Source organism: Leptodactylus fuscus, chromosome 11, assembly GCF_031893055.1.
Source record: "Leptodactylus fuscus isolate aLepFus1 chromosome 11, aLepFus1.hap2, whole genome shotgun sequence".
Classification (NCBI taxonomy): Eukaryota; Metazoa; Chordata; class Amphibia; order Anura; family Leptodactylidae; genus Leptodactylus; species Leptodactylus fuscus.
Genome location: NC_134275.1, coordinates 34,304,721 through 34,327,958, shown reverse-complemented (window position 1 = coordinate 34,327,958; position 23,238 = coordinate 34,304,721). Strand labels below are relative to the sequence as shown.

The window sequence follows — 23,238 nt, the reverse complement described above, 5'->3', positions numbered from 1 at the left end:
CGAAGGAGTTAGAGTCAGTACAGGTAAGGGAGAAAGTCAGATTGGAAAGTTTTGTAGTACAGATAAGTGAACCCATCTGGCCCCGCAGCCTTGCAGTTCAGGAGACCCTTAATGATTGCAGTAAGCTCTTCTTCTGTAATCAGGGCATTCAGAGTAGTAAGTGCAGAGGGTGGAAGCTTAGGAAGAAGGCAGGAATCAAGGTAAGTGCTTAAGGCTGTGTCCTGGATTGCTGAATCGGTGACCAAAGGAGGGGGGAGATTTTATAGTTTTGTGTAATTGTCTTTAAATAGGGATGCTATAGTGTCAGGATGGTGGTGGTGGGTACCATGAGGGAAACGGACCGCGTGCGGCGTGAAAGAGGCCTGGTGATCACGACGGCCTTAGCAAGCAAAGTGTGAGTTTTGTTACCCCTCTTGTAGTAAAGCTGGAGGCTGTATAGGAAAAGGTGCTGGGTAGACACGATCACGAAGATCCGCCCTTGCTGCTACTAGTTGGCGGAGAAGGGAGACTGAAGGGACCTGAGCAAGGTGATCTGACAAAGGCCTCTCTGGTCCTTTTATCTTTCTTAGGTTGGGTAGCCAAGGCAATAGAGTGACCCCTCACGACAGCCTTCCCAGAGGGTGGGTTCAGAAGAGACAGAGTTCACATTGGTACAGACATATTCCAGTAGTTGAATTCAAAGGGTAGTAAAGGAGTTTGGAGAAAAGAGAAGGGATTCGTTCTGCAAAGACCCCCGAGTATAATGATAGTATTTGTGGGGCCCGTGGTGTCACTTACCGATCCCGGCCCAGCCAGGATCGGCAAGTGAATAGGGCCCGTAATGGCCTATTAAAAAAAACAAAAAAAAACAAAACAAAAAAAAAACGCAGCGGTAGAGGCTGTCACCAGGCCCCCTAATGGCCTGGGCCCTGTGGCAGTCCCCTCCGCTGCCTCTATGGTAGTTACGCCCCTGCAGTAATGGGTTATCCCACTCTACAAAAGGGATTGCCCAATAATAAATCTGTCATCCATATCAGCATCAGTTGTGACCCAGCAACGTCACCATAGGAATAAAAGATGCATTACATAGTACCTCTACTTGTGCTAATTGGGGAGGGTCCTGAATAGGGGACCCCCGCTCATCTATTAAATTATTAAATCACAGTTACTGCATAGGGTAAACCATGGCATTAAAAGTGAAACAGAGCTGGCGTAATTTTCACAGCTTTTTCACAATTTTGTGCTTCCTGCAATGCCCATCAAAAGTGTAGACAAGCAAGTCACAAATTATAGTATAAATGTGTCGTGGATCATAATGTCACAAAACTGGCGCAGTTACATATTTATGGTGGAGTCAGCGCTAATCGTCACATTCTATCACTTGTAAAGTGACATCAGTGTTGCCAGAAATAAAATCTAAGAAGAAGAAAATCTCTACCTATACATGTACATATACAAGGAAACAGTCTGATCTCGATTTGTGATATCTCACAGTATTGCAGGATTTTGCTACAGGCACAAAGATATTTACCATTGCTAGGATCATAATAAAGCCTCTCGAGCTGAAGAAGATGTATCTGTGGACCTCTGGGATAAGAGTAGGGATCTGGAGGGAGTCTTTACACTGCTCCACCGGGAGCTAAGGAAAGAAAAATAAGGAAACTGGTGAGAACACAGCCAGTAATCCTATAAATGAGTGCTATACTGTACATGGCCGATACATAACACAACACACAAAGGGGGCAGATCTATGAAAACAGGCATGTAGGATGTTCATAGAAACAGGTAGGCATGCTTACTACATCATGATGGCCCCTTCAATCTGAGGGTCTGATCCCAACTGATCACCTGCCGAGCACCTCCCATAGAGTGTAAAATGTGGATTGAGGGTTCCCTCTTCTGGCAAATCAGGCCCCACCCCCAGTGCACTTGCAGACTGATTTCAATATCCATAAGATAATGATTATCTATCCATTGATTTGTGGCCACACAGGTATGTTTCTGTTCCTACCAAGAGCCCCTACATCAGAGGGTCAATGTGTGGGTTGTGACCCCTTTGGGGTCGAACGAATATTTCATAGGGGTTGCCTAAGAATGCTGGTAAACACATATCTCCAATGATCTTAGGAACTGAGACATCGCTCCCATACCTCCCAACCGTCCTGGATTCCGGGTTGAGTCCCGCAGGTCCGGTCAGCGGGAGGTCTGTCCCATATTCAACTTGTTCAATACAGTGGTGAAGCAGAAGCAGACAGCTCACTGTGTCCCTGCGTGCTCTGGCTTTGGGAGCTGTAGGCGTGATGTGATGACATCACTCACCTTGCGCTTGTAGTTCCTGGGACAAGAGATTGCAGACTGCGCAGCAGGGGAGCGAGGAGAGGTGAGTATCAGTGTTTGTATGTTAATCTTTTGCATCTCAGGACCGACATTAAACTGTAGGGGCAGATGCGGGGGGGGGGGGCAATATACTGGGGGCATATGAAGGTCGACATTAAACTGGGTGGGGCATATGAGGGAGACATTAAACTTTGGGAGCAGATAGAGGGGGCATTAAACTGTGGGGGCAGACGAAGAAGGACATTAAACTGGGGGCAACTGGAGAGACATTAAACCTGGGGGTAGCTGGAGGAGGACATTAAGATGGGGACAACTGGAGTAGGACATTAAACTGGGAGCAACTAAAGGGGGACATTAAACTCGGGGCAGCTGGACATTAATGTCTCTCTCCAGTTGCCCCCACAGTTTAATGTCCCCCTCTAGTTGCTCACAGTTAAAATGGGGCAGCTGGAGGGGGAAATTAAACTATGAATTGTAATTAATGGGTTAATGTAAAATCATGTGCTGTAATATCCACTACTGCAAAAAAACGATTCATAACAGTAGCAAAATTACAGTTATGAAGTAGCAATGAAAATAATTTTATGGTTGGGGGTCACCACAACATGAGGAACTGTATTAAAGGACTGCGGCAATAGTAAGGTTGAGAACCACTGCCCTACATGGTACTATTATTGGTTTTAGAGACATTTTGGACCAAAATGACAAATTCCCCTTAAATTTTGACAGCTCAGAACTAGACTAGATGCGTCAAATTTACCACATGCTGGATGATAAGTCTGGTCCATCTTCAGATACGTCATACCATCTCTTAATCTTACCAGAAACCAATTTTGCACCAAAATGTTGGCACATCTTTTGCCTCATCTCACAATTTTTTTTTTTTTTTTGCTTTTTTTTTAATTCAAAGTTTTTTATTGGAAATTTTTCAAAACAGATATCAGGGCCTAGAAACGCCCCGAAACATGAGGAGACATGAATAGACACAATAAAAAAAACACTGTAAAAAGTAAACATGGAACTACACTGGGCCACCAGGGAAATCCCCGGAGGAGCCATGATGAGGAGATCAGGAGCATAGAAGGCAAGAAAAAGAGGAGAAAAAGAAGAAAAGAGAAAAAAAAAAAAAGGAAAAAAGGGGGGGGGGAGAGAAGACAGACCAACTAAATTATCTACCTCTGACAGACCGATGAGCCCCTGACAAGAGGAAGAAACAAATTCAATGAATAAGAAAAATGGTTACCTGTAGTATCCACAGACAAGGAATACCAGCCAAATCTAGGAGGAAGGTCCAGAGCCCAGAAGTGCCCGATACTCCCCAGACCACTGAAACTTGAACCAGTGGAACCAAGCTTCAGTCGTGCCATGCAGGAAAGAAGTAAGATTCTCCATACACATAATCTCATTTACCTTTGAAATCCAGAGGGAGAGAGGAGGAGGTTCGACTCGCCTCCAAAAGAGCGGAATACATGCCCAGGCAGCGAGGACCAAAAACTGAAGCAGAGAGCGCTTATACACTTTCACAGAAGAATTGCAGTGATTGAGCAGGAACAAGGCCGGGCCCAAATGGTGAGAGGTCTCAGTGAGTTGCAGGGTCATCTGCTTAACTCCGTCACAAAAGGACGAAAATGCAGGGCATGACCAGAAGACATAAAGCATGTCGCCCTCTTCCTGACCACATCACCAGCACAGTGGAGATACCTGAGAGAAAATTGTGTGCAATCTCGTAGGGACCCTATACCAACAAAATTTTATAACTAGCCTCCTTGTAGCGAGAGCTGATAGAGGTAACATGCGAGAGATGAGAGATACACCTCTTCTGATCCTGGGAAAGGGAAAGAGACAAGTCAGAATCCCATTTCAGCAAAAAAAGACGGCACAAAGTCCTCCGGGGGTTCTATCAGGAGCCGATAAGTAAGTGAAAGGGAAGGACAAAGGGGGCCATCCCCCACACAAATCCTATCCAAGGGCATGGGCTCAGATTGAAATTCCGCAGGTGCAGGAAGAGAACTGAGGAAGTGGCGGAGTTGCATCTCCCGCCACGCATCCAGAGGAGGTAAATCGGAAGGGACTAGGGGGCCCAGTAACGTATGCCAACCCTCGGAGATGGCAAACACAGAAAATCCTGTGATGACGCCAGTTGCGGAAAACTCTGTGAAGTCCCGGAAAAAACTCAGGATTACCCAGGAAGCAGGGTGGAATGGATGAAACCTCTAGAGCAGATCCGGAGTGTGGGACCAATAGTTGGGTGCGAGTAGAGGGAGGACAAAGAGGAAGGGTCCAACCATGCAGCCGGTTGCAACGGAACTGAGGAGAATGCCTTCATGTCCGGGAGAGATAGGTCACCACAACTTTTGGGGAGGAAGAGAAGAGCTTTACCCACTCTAACGGGTCTACCTGACCAGATATATTGCAACTGAGTGGAGGTAAGAGACCGGAGAAAAGGAACAGGGATACGGATGGGTAGAGCCTATATGAGGTAGAGGAGACGTGGTAAAATATTCATTTTGTAGATGGTGCATCTCCCGAATCAGGTGAAAGTTCCAGAGGACCACCTATTACAATCAGCCCTGATGGAGGCCAGGATAGGAGGGAAGTTACAACGAAAGAGGTCTTTCGGATCAGGAGTGAGATAAATCACTAAATTCTTAAGAGAAGAGGGCGCCCAATGGAATGGGAAAAAGTGGCTCAAGGGGGTAGCCTGAGGGGCATGAAGAGTCACATTGAGGGCCTCTGACTTCGAGAAGTTCATCTTAAAATTCGAGAGCACCGAGTACTCCTGGAAGGCTGACATCAAGGCAGCCAGAGAAACATGTGGAGAAGAAAGAAAGAACAGTAAGTCATTCGCATAGGCCACTTTGTAAAGACGAGCAGAGTGAGCGACACCTGAGATGTTCAGGTTAGCCCTAACATGCCGAAGAAAAGGTTTGAGGGTCAGAACAAAGGGGCGACAGAGGACATCCCTGCCTAGTACCATTTAGGATGGGAAAGAATTGAGAGAGCAACCTGTTTACCCGGACCATCGCTGTGGGGAGAGAATACAAAGCCAGAATCCAGCTGAACATATGCTCCCGAAGATCAATATGTAGCAAGGTTTCCTTCATAAATTGCCAATTAACCCTGTCGAAGGCCTTCTCGGCATCTGGGGAAAGAAGCACGAGAGGTGAATTTGATATTCTAGCCCCATGAATGAGATTGATAGCTTTAGTAGTGTTGTCCCTAGCCTCAAGTTCAGGCATAAAGCTACCCTGGTCAGGATGGATAATATCACCTAGCAGGGGGGACAAACAAGATGAGAGGATCTTGGACAGAATTTTAAGGTCAACATTGATAAGCGATATGGGGTGCTGCAGGGAATCTCGGCACAGGGCCGAGCCATAGATAAGGGAGTTGAAAACTTTCAGTAACCGAGGTCTAAGTTCGGGGTCGAGTCTTTTATAATAAGCGAGAGGAAGGCTGCCCGGACCTGGAGCTTTACCCGAGGCCATACAAGAGATAGCAATAAAGATCCCTTCCTCCACTATAGAAGATTCCAAGATCGCAGTTTGGGCAGCCTTTGGTACCTTTGGTAAGCCTTTGGTAAGGCTGCCCATAAAGGGACAAGAGCCGGGAACAAACAGAACAATCCCCACAGTGAAAAAAAAACAGTAATATCTACAATGTCCCCAACGACCTAACAGCAGTCAGGGAAATCGTAGGGGAGACTGTAGGGGAAACAAGAAAACAAATACAGACCTAATGTCCCAGATAGAGCAGGATGGAGACCACCTGCCAAGGCAAGGCAGCGGCACAGTCCCGTAGACGGGCCAGAGGCCTATATTGAGGAGTGTCACACCTCAGAGGGAAGTTGACTGGACAAGTCCGGGGGTGCAGCGGTGACCCAGGGGGGTCAATCGCTGGAGGAGGACGTGGAGAGGGGATTCTCCTGGGTCTCTCATGGGAGATGGCAGAGGAAGGGCACCTGAATCTACGCCAATGCCTAGGTGGCACTGATTAGAAGGAGTCCAGAGCAAGCCAGTTCGGGACAGATATGGGAGCCGCATCTAAAGAGACAAATAAACCAGGTAAATCAGCTGGAGAATGGACCACAACTGAGGAGGAACCCTCAGGGCTCAAGCCCCATCTATAGGATCCGCCAACACTAAGTGTTAAACAAAGGAGCAGATTCTGCCTCACTCCACAAGGGAGTACAGCTGACACATGGTTAAACACCACATGCATTCACCTACAGTTGTGCCATTTTTTTGGTAACCAGAGTAGTGTTTGGACTCCTTACTTTACAGTATGTGTGTATGAACATCCTGATCTGTAAAACCATGTGGACTTACCTATATGGTACATATATGATATTGTGGCTCATCACAAATGTTACCTACCAGTGCCGCACCTCCCATGAGGCGACCTGAAGCGACCGCTTCAGGCGGCGCTATGCCAGGGCCCCAGGGAGGGCGGCATTTTTGATTACCTAAGCCAGTCTAGGACAAGCTGTCCTGGACTGGCTTAGCACCGAGCGGTGGATTGGGGAAGCCGCTGAAGTAGCGCTGCTCCAGCAGCCTCCCCTCACGCTCAGGCCTCTCCCTGCCTGCTCACGCAGCTAAGCCCCGCCCCTTGCTTCGCCCCACCCCCTCCGCGCTCCGCCCCCTGCTCCCGGGGGGTGGCTTTCTGTAGTTCGCCTCGGGCGGCGAAAGGGGCGGGTTCACCCCTCCGGTGTCCAAAACGTGTTATGAAGCCTGCAAGACTTTAGTTACCCAGTCAGAGGAGCACAGATCGCAGTGTTGGCCATTCAGATGGTTGTTCACATCTCTGTCGGGATTTCTGATTTTATGTTCCTTTATAGGGACAGGAAAACAGAAATCACAGATTGGACATATGACTGGGGTCTGTCTGTTATCCATTATGCATGATGTTTTTGCTTGTGATTTATTTCCCTTACTTATATAGCGCCAACATATTCTATAGCACTTTACAGACATTGCTGGTCACTGTCCTATATAAGGCTCACATCAGTATGCCCTATCAGTATGCCTTGGGAGTGTGGAAGGAAATTGGGGGACCTGGAGAAAACCCAGACAAACACAAGATGTTGTCCTTGACTGACCCAGGACTGCAGTAATGCAAGACAGTAGTGCTAACCACTGAGCCGCCATGCTGGCATGGAATCTGCAATGGTGGCTCCATACAGCACCTCGAATGCAGATGTGAATACAGCCTAATAGAACAAGATCCCTTGTAGTTCTTGTATAAACATCAGCGCATTCAATTTCTCCAGGGACTCGCACTAGACAAACACATGAAAAAGAAAACCAAAAATCTTGGTATGAAAAACTGGAGAGCCAGAGGATATGTGCAACTTCAAAAGACGTAGAGCACAGGCCAGTTTACATATCTCAAGCACCAATTTACTTTCTCAGACTCCAAAAATCAATACGAGCAAAATTTGCCTGTTCTGATATTTTATCATGGGACATACTCACAATGCCAAATCAATACAAATCAATAGGACCCCCTACATGGACATGATGAAGTATTGCAGAAGTCAAACAACATCATTTTTCAGTTGTAAAAAATTTTTTTTACATTCTTCTGTGTTAGGATAAGTGAATCTTTGGCACGCCAGCTAATGTGGAAAAACAACTCCCAGCATCCTCCATTCAGTTCTGTCGGTAGCTCCAAGAATAGCAAGCAAGTATGCATGTTGGGAGTTGTCAGATACTTTTGTCACCCCCTGGTTGGTAGGTGGTAGTCACTTCTAGTATTTAGATTCTTATTGGCTGGCCTGTGGGATACCAGGAGTAACTGCCTGCGTAAAAAGGACCAAGGCAGTAAGACCATGCTCATGTGCAACCACTGACACGGAACATGTTAGGTGGATGTTCTGAAAGGAACTCAAAAGAACACCAGGGGGCACTCTATCAAGTATGTGCATATTGTGTGATTGACCAGAGAAAACTAACCTTTAGAAAATTGTTAAAGAGGTTGTCCCACTGTTAAGACTACATTCACACTAGCATTAGCTGCCCATTGATTAGCTGAACATTGGATATGAGGACCGCTAAAATAGTGGTTACATACGGAGTCCGGCAGACTTCATTGACTATATTAGAGTTGGTCGGGGATCCATGGTCTTAAAACTGAAAGCAGCAGATGAAAAAGTCATGCGTGCATGGAGACTGGCATAAGTGTGAAGGTAGTGTGAAGGTTCAGCTGGTTTCCTGTGTGTACACATGTGCCTGCTACCATCCCCCCAAGAGCTAAGGACAGCATGGACACCATGCGACATGGAGGAGAAAACCTACATGGAAGCGTGGACTTCTTTCAAGGAGATGATTTTTGGAGTCTATTGCTGATGTGTGAAGATGCCTACAGCTGACTGGTATTTCTTTCTATTACTGTGGACACGTGGGACTCTGTTACAACCTGGGAACCTACCATCACCCACCTACCCCAGGAGTTATGGAAGCTTGGCAAGAGAGCAGCACCCTGCCTACCCGGATGGCTTCAGACCTCTTAGGGCAGTAGAACACAGTGGTAAGAAGAAAGGAGGAGGAGGGCTTGTAATGAAGGACATTTGGGGCATTTTTTTGTGGTTAATGGACAATAGTGCTGATACAAGATACCAAACTATCAGCTGTGAGCAGGAGATCTCACTACGTACCAAAGAACTACCACATGTTATCATGATAGCTGCATATGTCCCCCACCTCTGCAAAAATGTTTTCTGCTTGTTATATCTACATGCTGTGACTCCCCTCCTCGTGTCCTCCAACCACATTCGGCTGTATTATTAACATCAATCCGCACAGAGAACTAAATGATCCTGCAGTGTGTCTGTGTTTCTTTCCTTTTTAGTTGCTATGATTCCTAGTATTTCTCTATCTGCCATGAGCTTGTATGTGTTTCTCTCTTGTTATACACTCACCAGCCACTTTATTAGGTACACCATGCTAGTAACAGGTTGGACCCCCTTTTGCCTTCAGAACTGCCTCAATTCTTCGTGGCATAGATTCAACAAGGTGCTGGAAGCATTCCTCAGAGATTTTGGTCCATATTGACATGATGGCATCACACAGTTGCCGCAGATTTGTCGGCTGCACATCCATGATGCGAATCTCCCGTTCCACCACATCCCAAAGATACTCTATTGGATTGAGATCTGGTGACTGTGGAGGCCATTGGAGTACAGTGAACTCATTGTCATGTTCAAGAAACCAGTCTGAGATGATTCCAGCTTTATGACATGGCGCATTATCCTGCTGAAAGTAGCCATCAGATGTTGGGTACATTGTGGTCATAAAGGGATGGACATGGTCAGCAACAATACTCAGGTAGGCTTTGGCGTTACAACGATGCTCAATTGGTACCAAGGGGCCCAAAGAGTGCCAAGAAAATATTCCCCACACCATGACACCACCAGCCTGAACCGTTGATACACGGCAGGATGGATCCATGCTTTCATGTTGTTGACGCCAAATTCTGACCCTACCATCCGAATGTCGCAGCAGAAATCGAGACTCATCAGACCAGGCAATGTTTTTCCAATCTTCAATTGTCCAATTTCGATGAGCTTGTGCAAATTGTAGCCTCAGTTTCCTGTTCTTAGCTGAAAGGAGTGGCACCCGGTGTGGTCTTCTGCTGCTGTAGCCCATCTGCCTCAAAGTTCGATGTACTGTGCGTTCAGAGATGCTCTTCTGGCTACCTTGGTTGTAACGGGTGGCTATTTGAGTCACTGTTGTCTTTCTATCAGCTCGAACCAGTCTGGCCATTCTCCTCTGACCTCTGGCATCAACAACGCATTTCCGCCCACAGAACTGCCGCTCACTGGATGTTTTTTCTTTTTCGGACCATTCTCTGTAAACCCTAGAGATGGTTGTGCGTGAAAATCCCAGTAGATCAGCAGTTTCTGAAATACTCAGACCAGCCCTTCTGGCACCAACAACCATGCCACGTTCAAAGGCACTCAAATCACCTTTCTTCCCCATACTGATGCTCGGTTTGAACTGCAGGAGATTGTCTTGACCATGTCTACATGCCTAAATGCACTGAGTTGCCGCCATGTGATTGGCTGATTAGAAATTAAGTGTTAACGAGCAGTTGGACAGGTGTACCTAATAAAGTGGCCGGTGAGTGTATACTACTGTACCATCTATGAAACTGTATCACTGAAATTTCCCCATTGTGGGACTATTAAAGGATTATCTTATCTTATCTTATTTTATGAAACAGAATTGGGAACACATATGAAAACCAATGGTACAAGAAATGGATTCATTTTTAATGTATGAGGTTAGACAAACATCCGTGATATATGATTAAAATGGGTGATCTGACCACAGGATTACATTTCATCTACTAATGGGAGCAATTGTACAGAAAATGTAAAAATTGTGCTGTATACTCAAATGGAGCGAAACCCATTATAAGGCCTTATGTACATGTCAGCGCACAGAAGCAATATGTCATGGATATATGTATACGTACATTTCTATAGGAGTCTCATGACATCTCTGTACAGAATGAAGCTTAGATGTTAGTATGACAGTAGGCGCAAAGCATCCCCAAGCCCTGGACTGTGACTAGTGACTATGTGACTGCAGCCGGCAGGTTCCTCCTCATTATTAGCACAGCCAATGGCACATGACACAAGAAATGACCATTCTCCACGGTACCTGGATGCCGCAGTCCTGGAGCCTCTGCAGGCATTGCTCAGCTTGCACAGCTCTTGATGTATAGGGCAGAACAGTCAATAATCTTCCATTGTAGAGACCTTATTAAAGATGAAAGAACAAAAAGTGACCTTGGTGATTCACCAGAGAAACTATAGCATACTGACATTGACTGCAATAGACAGCAAGCCACAAAGGGGTTAATCAGGGGTTATTGTACATGATGGAAATCATCTAGGAAACTACAGAGTGAAATAAGGAATTACATTGCTACTCGTCTAATACTACACCGCCAAGAGGGGGAAATTACTGCATTACTGATTATTGCAAATGTGAACACAGGCCATAAAACACTAAGGCTGAGGCTACACATTGCAGAAATGCAGCAGGAAATTTTTTAAAAAAAGTGAATGAGAGATCATGTCACAATGGAAAAAAAGTAATGGCTTAGGGAATGTTCACACAATAGGTTTTCATGCCCACTCTTCGTTAGAAAGAAACTTGTCTCCTATTAATTTCAATGAATGTCAATGTATTGAAACAATAAGCGTTCTGCCCTACCGTTCTACAGCAAAAATATGCACAGGATAGGTCTTTACATGAACATACCCTATGGGAGTTTCAAAAGCTTGAGAGAATACTGCAGGCAAAAATAAATATATATATATATATATATATATATATATATATATATATATATATGTATATACACACAGTGTTATGATATCTAGTGCAGGTGCGTGACACAGGGAATTACTGTGGCCCTGCACTAAGTATAACAGCAGGGTCAGGCTGAGATCTTTGGGACCACAAGGTGAAATGATTCTGGGTTCTTATCGTCCAACAACCCCTAGGAAACAGACCATAGTACTCTCCACATTTATGTCTTCTGCTGGGCCATTGTCATGTTAGAGCCTGGGTTCACTGATGGATCCTCTGGTACTCTGGTGGGCCAGTCCAACAATGACCACAGTATCTGGGGATCCTGGCAAATAGGCCCCAAAAGTCCCATAGAAGACTATGAAGCCAATTACTTAACCCTTGTGTCGCTTTCATGTAGGTTAATTTACATATATCATTTTAGACTTTACAATATGTATTTATGGCTAGAAACCAAAGCAATGTAGAGATATTCTACTGGTTATAAACAAGTAGATCAGCCTACAAGTGCATCGGAGACAGACCCGATTTGTCAGATTTGCCTATAGAGGGCCATGAAGCATTTAGAAGCTAAAAATGTCAAACATGGCTACAGGGTTGGGATTGAAGAGTAGAGCCGGAGCACTTGTGGCTATCTGCAGGCAAATCTTGTAAACCAGGCCCCGCCTCTGATGCACTTGAAGGCCAATTTGCATATCCATAAAAGATGACCACCTCTGCAGAGGTAAATAGCCATAGAGGTATATTTCTACTTCTCATAAAGGCCCCTACACTGCATTTATATCGTTTTGGGAGACTCCTTTTAAGAAACATACTGACTTTCTGGTAGCTACAGCAAAGCCAGATAAATAAAGCCACTGAAATCTGAAGCTTTCTTATTACTACATCGAATTCCCTCAAGTATTCGCAGCCACAAAGCCTTCCGCATCTACTGGACAGGCTTCCAAATGTCTAGAGGACTTGACTACTTAGCCATTAAGAAGAGAGGATTATCTGGAGAATTCATTATAGTGTGGCCGCTATAGGTGAAAATAAGGCTTTAGTAAGGTCTCCAGCCAAGCATGGAGTGTAATTCTCTGTGACTGGTGGCATCAATGACTGACAAAAGCTGAAATACATGTTATTAGCAGTATTGATTTTTTTCCTCTCCACAGCTGGTTATGTTATGAGGACTGACACGGACCTGCTATTCTGTCACTGTACACACACATGGCATCTCTCACCTGAATGTAATGTGACCACTGGCTCTGAGGTGTCAATTCGAGGACCTTCGCCCCCATCCGTCTCCGTCATCATACCATTAGAAGAGGCTAATAGGAAAACTGTGGTTGGTCTCAGAAGAGCTCAAGTCCTTGTAGGTCATTTCCACACGATAGACCACCTGTCATTGTATAGAGGACATACGTTAGCATGTATATATTAGTTACTGCACCACAGACGGAAGTCATGTACACAATATGAACTATTTTGTCAGCAACATTTTGGTCTGACATATAATTGTCCTGCTATTAGATCTGACTGGGATCCTGACAAGCTTAGAAATCCATTCAGACATTGCACATGAACATACAACGGCGCCACATAACTTCAAATTGTTAGAGGATAGACTCAGATGTGGTCCAACAATACCGCTGTATTCAGTTTCATTCAGAAGCAAGAAGAGTTTTATTCCTGTTGGCTTCACAGGTAAAATCACGAAATGCTTCATTGGTTGTAATTTGATGGAGCATTGCATCTTGGGAAGAACTTCTCTAGAGTTACACTCAAAGCGGTGGAGTCAGTAGGTCTAACCACCGACTGACTCCTCTAGTTCTCCACAGCCTGACTTTGCCTCCTTCATAAATGGCTGACAGTCATGGGCAGGCGCTCCTCTCCTTCCAGAAACCACTCACCCAGAGATTGTGATACCACAAAAAGGGAACAGAATCCAATAAAGAGGCTTCAATAACCTTGGACAAAATAGCCCAAGCAAGACCCTCTGATGACATGTGAAAAATCCTCATATGATGTGAATAGCCCCATAGACTCTCATGGTTATAAAAACATCCATCATATGACCATTTTCACTACCTATTCTTGTGAATAAGGCCATAAAAGCACCCCCAATGACTAAGCAGCAGCCCAAAGAATAGCCTGCAAGTCTGACCTGAGCAAACCTGTGATTTTCTTCCTCTATTTCCTTGGTTAGATGCACGATAAATACACTTATATATCAAATACTCATCTAATCCTCTCTCAACTACTAAGACCTTACATAAGCCTTGCAGTATAACTTCTGTGTGCTGGAATTCATAGAATCTGAGACAGAACCTAAAGGGTTATTAACAGAAGAATCTATGTTGGTTACTTGAAGACTTGGCTGAACTTTGAATAACCAACTATATGTACATACGAAGGTTATAGATGAACCACATCCTCTTTTCCTGTGTGTATATAGAGAATCAGCCCAAAATTTTGGTACATTTTACAAGGAATTTTCTGCTATTAAGATATAGACCTTTAGGACAGTTCATCAATATCAGATAGTGGGGTCCAATACCCGGTAATCCCCTCAGCAATGATTTGAATGGCCACTGAGCTACAGTAGCCTGCTAGGGCCAATACATTGCCTGCTTCTAGCTACATACATAAGCCACTATCTACTAGGTCGGACCGGAGCTACTTTAGCCATAGGGCAAATCGTGCATCTGCATTGGGCCTTATGGTAGTGGGGGGCCTTATCCAACCCAGATGAAAGGAGTTTACCCAGTTTACAAGGAGTTTTTTGCAGGCTGATTTTGAGATGGAATCTGCCTCCCATCTCTCATTCATTTCAATGAGTCATGAGCATTTTTTTTTCCTTTTCAATCTGATTCTCCCTTGCAAAGCCCATTGAAATGAGGCAGAAAAAAATAGTGGTTTTTGAAGCAACTTTTGCAAAACCTGCACAAAAAAGCACATGTGTTTTTCTATCTCCCTTTCATTTCAATGGGGTATACAAAGAAGAATCCACTTGAGGATCAGTCCTGATGCTTCATTTTTCCTCTAGCTGAAAATCTGCCTGACTCCCATCGAAATGAATGAGATTTGGGAGGGATTTTTGAGGTGGATTCCGCTTCAAAAATTTTCCTGCAAAAACTTAATGTGAATTTATGTGACACTTGGGGATCCGAAAAATAGAAGTCTAATCTGCTTAAAAGGCCAATACCCATGGAAACCCACGGGCCCCATAAACTATAATGGGTTCCACCTGGTTTCTGCCTGAAAAATGCAGAGAGAAAAGTCCTTTTTGGTCACCGAGCGCAGATGTGAACATAACCTTACAGTCCTGCATTTCCAGAAGGCAGGTAATAATCTCTACTCTTATGGATGCAAATAAGATTGAATAAAATAATGGCGAATAACATGATCAGCTCTGTGCTCACTATCCAGGCTTCAGCTGATGATGTCTGCAGCAGGGACGTGCCATGAGCACTGAAATTGAGATTGAAATTATGTGGGGTCCATTTATCAAATCTTTGAACAGGGCTCACTAATGTGTCAGACCCCCCACCTATCTAATTGCTGACCTAAGAATCAATGTGAAATTTTGTTTGCATTATTAATAAGCTACAACCTCTATTGTGACTGGCTATTGAATTCAATGCAATGGTTTTCTGATATAGTACAGTGCACTGCGGAATACAGTTAAAGAGTTTTTCCAAAATTAGGATATTGATGGTCTATCCTTAGGACAGGTCATCAATATTAGAATGGTGAAGGTCCAACGCACCCACCAATCAGCTGTTTGAAGGGAGGGGTCACTGATCTTGTGCTCTGTTTAGAGCTCAGCTATACAATGCATGGCAATGTGCTTGATATGCAGTGAAGAGGCAGCAGCATGTATAAGAACACCGCAGCCTCTACACTAGAGGGTCACCAGGCATGCTAAAAGCCCCACAGATCTTATAATGATGCCATATCATGAGAATAGGTCAACAATACCACAAAAACCTCTTAAGACTAGTGTCTAGACTCCGTTTACTATTCCTTTGATGTAAAAAAAACCCTGTTGTACATAGGAATAGTGGTGGTGCATCTGTGGCACGTGGGCCCTTTTTGAGCCAAAAATGCGGAACTTTCTTTTGCGCCATACTTTCCACTTTTTACAAAAGGAGACAGATTGAGGAAGTGACTAAGGGGGATGCCTTGGCCTGACAAACACGGGGGACAGGGCCATTTTAATACATTTGTGGGCACTGTGCAAAGATTTCATAAGTGGGCCCCCCATCACCTAGAAATACCTGACCTGCACAAATTATAATGCTCCCTCAATGGTCCTCACACAGTATAATGCCACTTAGTGGCTCTCACACAGTATAATGGCTCTCTAGCAGCCCCATACAATATGCTCCTTATTATGTACCCACAAATTCATGTCCCTCCACCCCCTTGATTGCCCCTACCATCTCACCCCCCCCTTCTCCAAGTTGTTCCCACCGTGTCATGCCCCCCTCAGGTTGCCTCTATAGTATCATGTTCTCACAAATTCATGTCTCCCCACACTGCCCTTTTCAGGTTGCCCCCACGGTCCTCATACCCTCCAAGTTGTCCCCATAGTGTCATTTTCCCTACCCCCTCAACCCAGGTTGCCCCACAATATCAGGTCCTCTCCCTCCCCCCCCCCCCCAGGTTGTCCGCAAAGTTTTGTGTCACCCACTGTATATATAAAAATCCCCAAAACAAACTTTAACACTCATCTTTCCCCATTCCTCCATATAGTCCTCTCTCTGGTCCCGGTGTCTTCTAGGCGCAATGGGCAGGATGTAAGTGACGTCACTACATTGCGCCTCTTGCTCCCAAAAAAACGGGCCCAAAGACAGCGGGTGAGTGGTGAATCAAAGAGCAGACGCTCCTGCTACATCTGTATATCTATATATTTACCCCAATCACTAAAAGAAGAATGATATATGTATATACACACACATACAAACATACACCTATATATATACGTACATTACGTAAACAAGCTATCCTCCCTCATCCCCTCCGAGATAAGCATTGATCTATTTTAGGAACAAAGCACTAAACCTGCTCTGTTCTGGCTGAAACAAAAAAAATATGGAACCCCCTATACAACCCCGGTAAAGTAAAAGCAAGTGCAAGGCATGAAGCCGTGAAAGAATACAGAAACAGAGAGGGTTAAAGCGTAAAGCTCTAGTTATGGAGGTCATCAACCTGCACTTCTCCAGATGTCATTCCACTAGAACTCCCAACGGCATGCTGGGAGATGTAGTTTTACATCAGCTGGAGGGCTAAAAGTTGTGAACAAGTCAGCGAAAAGTTCTAAGAAGAGCTTCTGTTATGTAATAGCGGCTCAGGTAACAGCCTGCACTTACAGCTAGCCTTCTGCGCCTTCATCCAGTGTGTAATAAGGACGTGACCGTACAGCCTGACCCGATTTCAGAGTCATTGTGTAAATAATCAATCACAAGACAGGAAGTGCAATCGTTCTGTATTTCTATATATACCTATGGTGTATATATTTATGCAGGAGTCTTCCTGCTTTTACTTTCTATAGCTACCATGTACGTATTGCAGCCTGTGCAGCTCTCCTCCCCTTCTGTAACCCCTTGCTGCCTGCACAGTCACGGTTTCCTCCCTCTGCTGGTGCGTCACACAAGGTGGCCCTGCTCAGCCAATAATCCTCCTGTGCTGGTGATAGGAGAGCGGCCTTTCCCAACAGAGGGACATATAACGGCATATCACTTGGCAACTACACAGTCTGCAAAGGATTCTGGGGGAAAACAAGAAAGAATTAAAATGCTGAAACTGCGAGTAAATTCTGCTGATAGAATTTGGTAATTCAGCACCAGCTGTCCTAACAAAATACAAGTTATATTAGGGCCAGCACTCTATATATAAATCACGCCAAATATAGTTATACGGCCAACGTACTTCCTCACCCTTGTAATATTTTCATATCTACATTTTATAAGCCCTTTATCCTACCTTTTCTCTACTTTATACTTCTGTAAATATCACATAAAAAAATGATATACAAAAACAAAAAAAAATTCATGTCTAAGCACCCGTCTACACAGCTGTATTTGTCACAGATTCAATATGGAGCAGGTCCTGTATATGTGAGCAGTGCGGTCTGTGGTATGTAAACATTACCTAGAGCCGTGCTGTCTCAGTACAGGTGATCTGTTGGGATCCCTGGTGTCAGACCCTCACAGATCTAATATTGATAGTCTATCTTAGGGTCCATTCACACAGTTTTTTGGGGAGGATTTTGGCGCTGAATCCATGTCAGAATCCACGTGGAAAAACGCCTCCCCATAGAGCTCTAGTTAGCGGAAAAAAAAGCTTCCTTCAGCCGCGCAGTAGATTTCGTGGGTAGAAAAAAGCGAGCGGCACCCATTGAAATCAATGGGACGCGCTCTCTTATGCACGGTAAATTCGGCGCCATAAACAGCGCCATTTTGCTCCATGTGAAAGGGTTCTAAAGTGTTTAGGCAGGTTTACTTCTCCTGTGAAACACCCCACCCAAATCCTCTTGACAGCATTGGGTATCTGGAGTCTTTGCCCCAGATAACAGACTGGCGATGCAGGGTTATATTAAACAGCTTTGGCATGGAGTGGACAGGCAGACAGTGGTAAATGCGCTCATCAGATGTGCCCGTTCCATCCACTTACAGCCACAACCTTAGGGCCCTAGTACAGGGATGTCTCAGACTACCATTTCTCCCATGATGCCATGATACATAAAGTGCAATAAAACCAAGGCATCCCAGTGACAGTACACAGGTCAAGTGTATCCAGCATAGTCTAGTGTCAGTATAAGCAATAGCTGCATACACCACCGATGACAAGCACAGTATATAATATATCTATACACTCATTTGTCCTAGAAATTAATTCCGTTTTGGCAGGAGGGAAGCTCAACAAAGAAGTCACAGCGACATCAGTCACCATGACTACTGCAAAGATCACAGCATCGGCTAAAAGCCACCAGTCCTATTAAGGAAAGGATTCAGGGCTGAATATAACTATTCAGCAACTTTATAATATAGCGGGCACAATAGGCACTATGTTCTAGGTATTTGGGATATTTCCTTTTAATATAAGTAAACACTGGGGCATTCATGGCCATACATTAGAGCCCAGCATTCTGTGTAATAACATTATTCATGCCATTTGTTCTGGGCACAAATGTATGAAAACCCTCGTCTATGCATTCAGAAATATTCCAAAGCCCCTTCTTTACAAGGTGTAACAGGCGATAATCTGGAACGCAGTGTAAATTATAGGATTATCTTAATGCAGTACAGCTTGTGCATGTTCACAGCACGTTCAGCATATACATTTATGTCATGCAATTATATGGTATATCCTATAAAGTCTGTTCTAGAAACAGCACCACCCTTGTCCATGCAATGTGTCTGGTACTGCAGCACAGTCCCTTTCAACAAATGAATGTAGCCAGGGTGCAATGCCAAATAGAGCCTATGATGTGGTACACCTTTCATACTGCACCCCCTGGACATTTACCATGGTAGATGCTAGAATAGAAGGTTCTCCTTGGACCAGTGTGGATCCAGAAGATGGCGCTGCCTCAGCTCCGATGTCCACGCAACCTTGTGTGATGGTTAGTAAGAGGCAACTATATTGTGTCCATATCAAACAGTACAGGTTAGGGTTACATTCAGGAGAGGGATAGTAAGTTACTACTTGAACCATGCTGCAATTGAACATGCCTAGGCAGAGGGTGTGCTAGCTATGATAGGCTGCTGAGTGCAGTCCCCCACACCATACAGCTAACACCACCAAAGCCAAGGTAGCACCTCCTACTTGATCTAAGCTGCAGCAGGAAGAACCTTCTTTTAACCACTTCATTCTATTCTTAAACCATTTACCAAAAAATATAGGAAATCTCCCGGCTCATACATCAAATATACCCACAGGCTTCTATTATAGCAACAAAGGCCAAGAGAGCTCTTTTTGGCCTTCGCCATTAGGAATAGCACAGCAGACTGAGCTGGGGATTAAGCTCTAACAAGTCTATCTAAACCAAACTGAACCAGAGTTTCCAGTTCCTGGCTTTACATTGGTAACAAATATTGCCAGCAAAGGGAGTCTGTCATCAGAACCTGCATATCAACCCAACCTTGCGGATAGATAGGTTAGGACCACCTGAATCACACAGGGTTCCCCGCTTGTGAATTGCTGTCTCTGTTGCTGGGATGTAAAGATATAAAGTTTTCTGACAATATGAAAATGAGCTCTTTGTAGCTAGAAAGGAGCTGGTCAGTGGTGGACAAAGACAGCAGGGGGCATCTGTGTAGGAATAGTAGATGGGCTCCATATCTTAGAACAGTACATCACTCTTATATCTAAGGGTATGTCCACACTGGGGTCCGTTGCTGTCATCAGTCATAGGATAAAAGTAATGTACATTAATGGTAGTAGAGTAATGGGCACAGAGGGAGCCGTCCGCATCTGGGTCCATTCCCAATGACTCTAATGTAACCATCATTGCGGACGCTTTCTTCCATCATGTTTCCCGGTATTTACTTTTGTAATGGAAGAAAAAGTCCAGCAGCACTTTTCATTCCGTCAGAAGAGTTAAAAGCATGATAGAACAAAATTTCCATTATGCTTTTTTTTTTCTTTTGACATATGAATAAATGCAGACAAACACCCGATGACTCTGTGTGCATCTGTCATTCAATGTCTGTTGTTCTCATCCTGTGATGGATAATACAACAGGCTTTATACAACAGTAGTGTGAATCCACCCCAACAATGTATTAGCCATGAACTTCAATAGCTCAGACATTTATATGCAATACGATAGACAGTAGGAAGCTGCTTTAGGATGACAGTGGGCCCCTTACCTACCTGGACCCTGTACAACTGTACAACTTGCACCAATGTTATGCCCACCCCTGCCACTTAACACTTTGGAGCAATGACAATGCCTTCATTGCTCCAAAGAGCTGATTTGCATTTTGAGAGAGGCTGCAATAACTCAGCAACAAAAGCACCAATTCAGAAGGCGAAAACACTATTTCACTCAGATGACCCTAACCTATCTATCTGCAGGGCTGAGGCGATATGCTGGGTTCTGGTGGAGACTCATTTATTAGAGTGAATCTAAAATGAGAAATGCTGGCTCGCAGTATTTCCCTGCCATATGTCTGCTTGAATTTCCAATCTCCAGATTCACAACCAAACATCCCTGGTGAAATCTCTTTGTTATATGGATTTGATAAGAGCCTGGAGACCAGAATTCCCAAGCAAATAGTAAGCAGGAGCAGCATGCAGCCCCTTGTACTATAGGCACACTGGTTTAACTCCATATAGTCAATTAGAATAAATCTGTCATGACTTTCATTACAAATCGTACACTAATAATGTATCAGATGAGAAAACGCCCTACCCAATAGTCGTCTGCTCCTGTCACTCCTCTGCATGGTTTTCCTAAGGACTTTCTGCAAACTTCAGGATTCCTGTGCAGTCTTTCACAGATTCCTTGGTGTTCTCACAGAGCGCTGGGTCTCCTCCTTCCTGTCTGGCTGCTGGGTGTTAATTGAATACTAGTTACATGGTAAAATGCACAAATATGTAAAAAAAAAAAAAAAACACAACACACTACTAAACTGGGATTATTTGTCCCTAAGGTCAACAACAAATATTGGAACAGAACTGTAGTAGTCACTCAGTATCTTCTGGCATCATCTATCTGGCAATCTGCTCAGATCCCTAAGGATTAAATTTATTAAAATCCGGAGAAGTATTTCACATATTTATGGTTCAATGAGTTTTTCTCCCAGGGTAAAGTGCAACGCATTGCAAGAGATATGTGCCAGGAAGTGTGGTCACCGAAATTCTAGTATTTCATTATTATATTGCCCAATGTTTTGCAATTCTACTACACAGCAACATCATATTGCAGCAATTTTGCATATTTGGGATTAGTTGGCAAATTCTAGGTCTCTGATGTGTAGATAATGCCACCCTAAAACTCTAGTGGCTAACCAAGACGTGTCTGGTAACTGGACGATGCCGGCCACTAATCTCTGGGGGTAATGCTATATATCTGGCAACTTTACAATATAAACCAGGAACCTCTGGGGGCCTCACAAACACCAAATTATTTTTTGGCTGCACAATGAAAACCTCAAACTTGAGGCCTATAGTACAATTCCTGAATCCATGATGGTGAAATAAAATAAAACTACATGGGGGAAAAGTAGACTGCTCATGTATACCCAAAACTTCTGTGGGTAATCTCTGGTGCCTCTACAGTGCATTGTGAAATTCCAGTTCTGAAGGCTTTACAAGTACATTAGTCATATCTCTAGTGACTACATACAGTATGGAAGATCTGATTTATAAATTCTATACCGTATATAAAAATACGGAAATCCTTTTACTCTAATCACTAAGTTTTAGAATAGGATGACACTTCCTGTTCGGTAGAGATCACTTCTCAGCAGTCATCTGATTATCATCACAGGCAGGAATACCATGACAGCTGACATCTAAATAGGTGTAAACAAATTTTTATTAATTTTTCAAAGAAGTAAAACGAAACTACAATAACACAATAATGCAGAGTAATGGCAAGTCCAAGGTATGTCACAGAACGAAAATGGCATTATAAACTAGCGCCCAGGAGGGGCAGGTACAGAGACTTGCACAACAACAAAGCAACAATATACAATATAAATCCAACACTGATCCAGAGAGACAACAAAGAAACAACAGAAAGACAACACATACGTAGACACAAAACGAGAGGGGGCAACAGACAGAGGTAGGCTAGAAAATAAGAAAAGGGACAGGAGTCCCCAGAAGACCCGGAAAGGGGGCTAATAGGGGGGATTTAAGCGAAAAGGGAAGAAAAAACTCACTTGATTCCTGAACCCACCCACGGCCGCCAGAGGGTCTCAAATTTAGAAGGGTTCACAGAGTCTTCTGCGACCAAAGCCTCCATCCTCCTAATGAGGAGAAACTCCTGGAGCCATTCCGTCAAAGAGGGTGTCACGGTACTACACTAGTAGCGGGGGATGACAGTCCTGGCGGCCGTGAGAAAGTGTCGCAGCAGATCGCCCTTGACTGCGGAGATCTTCCCCGGAATAAGGGAAAGGAGGGCCAGCTGAGGGGAGGGGGGCACAGAGTGACCACTGACCTTAGAATAAATGGAGAAAATAGAGGACCAAAATACCCGTATCTCTCTGTAATCCCACCAAATGTGGAAGAAAGATCCCACTGCGGCTCCACAACGCCAACACACGTCAGACACAGACGGGTAGATTCGATACAGAAGGGTCGGACACCGGTACCAGCGAGATAAGACTTTGAAGTTTTTCTCTTGGGCACTACAGGGCAGAGGCAATTTGTGCACAAACAGGAAGGATCTCTCCCAATCGGCATCAGACAAACGGACCTGGTGAAGGGGGGGGAAGGCCCGGGGTAGCAGCTGTCAATAGGATGTCATAGAGGAGAGAAAGTACGCGGGTTCGCACCGCCGAATGACGAAACACAGTCTCTAAAGCAGTCTGGGCAGTGGAGAGAACGAGCTGTAGGGAAAACTTACGGAAAAACGCAGTGAGTTGATTATATTCCAA

General features: G+C 44.5%; 1 protein-coding gene across 3 annotated transcripts in view; it reads right to left on the bottom strand.

Annotated features, from left to right (window-relative positions):
* Nucleotides 1–21,149, bottom strand: part of TMEM268 (transmembrane protein 268) — a 59,284-nt gene extending 38,135 nt beyond the window's left edge. For 2 of the 3 annotated variants that reach the window (XM_075260208.1, XM_075260210.1), the window contains exons 1-4: nt 16,997–17,204; nt 12,863–13,020; nt 10,983–11,080; nt 1,511–1,618 (exon numbers count right to left, since the gene is read on the bottom strand). In XM_075260208.1, the coding sequence (XP_075116309.1) occupies nt 1,511–1,618; nt 10,983–11,080; nt 12,863–12,935 (279 nt within the window). In that variant the 5' untranslated portion in view covers nt 12,936–13,020; nt 16,997–17,204. Of the gene's footprint in view, nt 1–1,510; nt 1,619–10,982; nt 11,081–12,862; nt 13,021–16,996; nt 17,205–21,044 lie in introns of those variants that run through there. The other variant, XM_075260209.1, reaches the window with a different exon arrangement.
* Nucleotides 21,150–23,238: the final 2,089 nt, after the last annotated feature.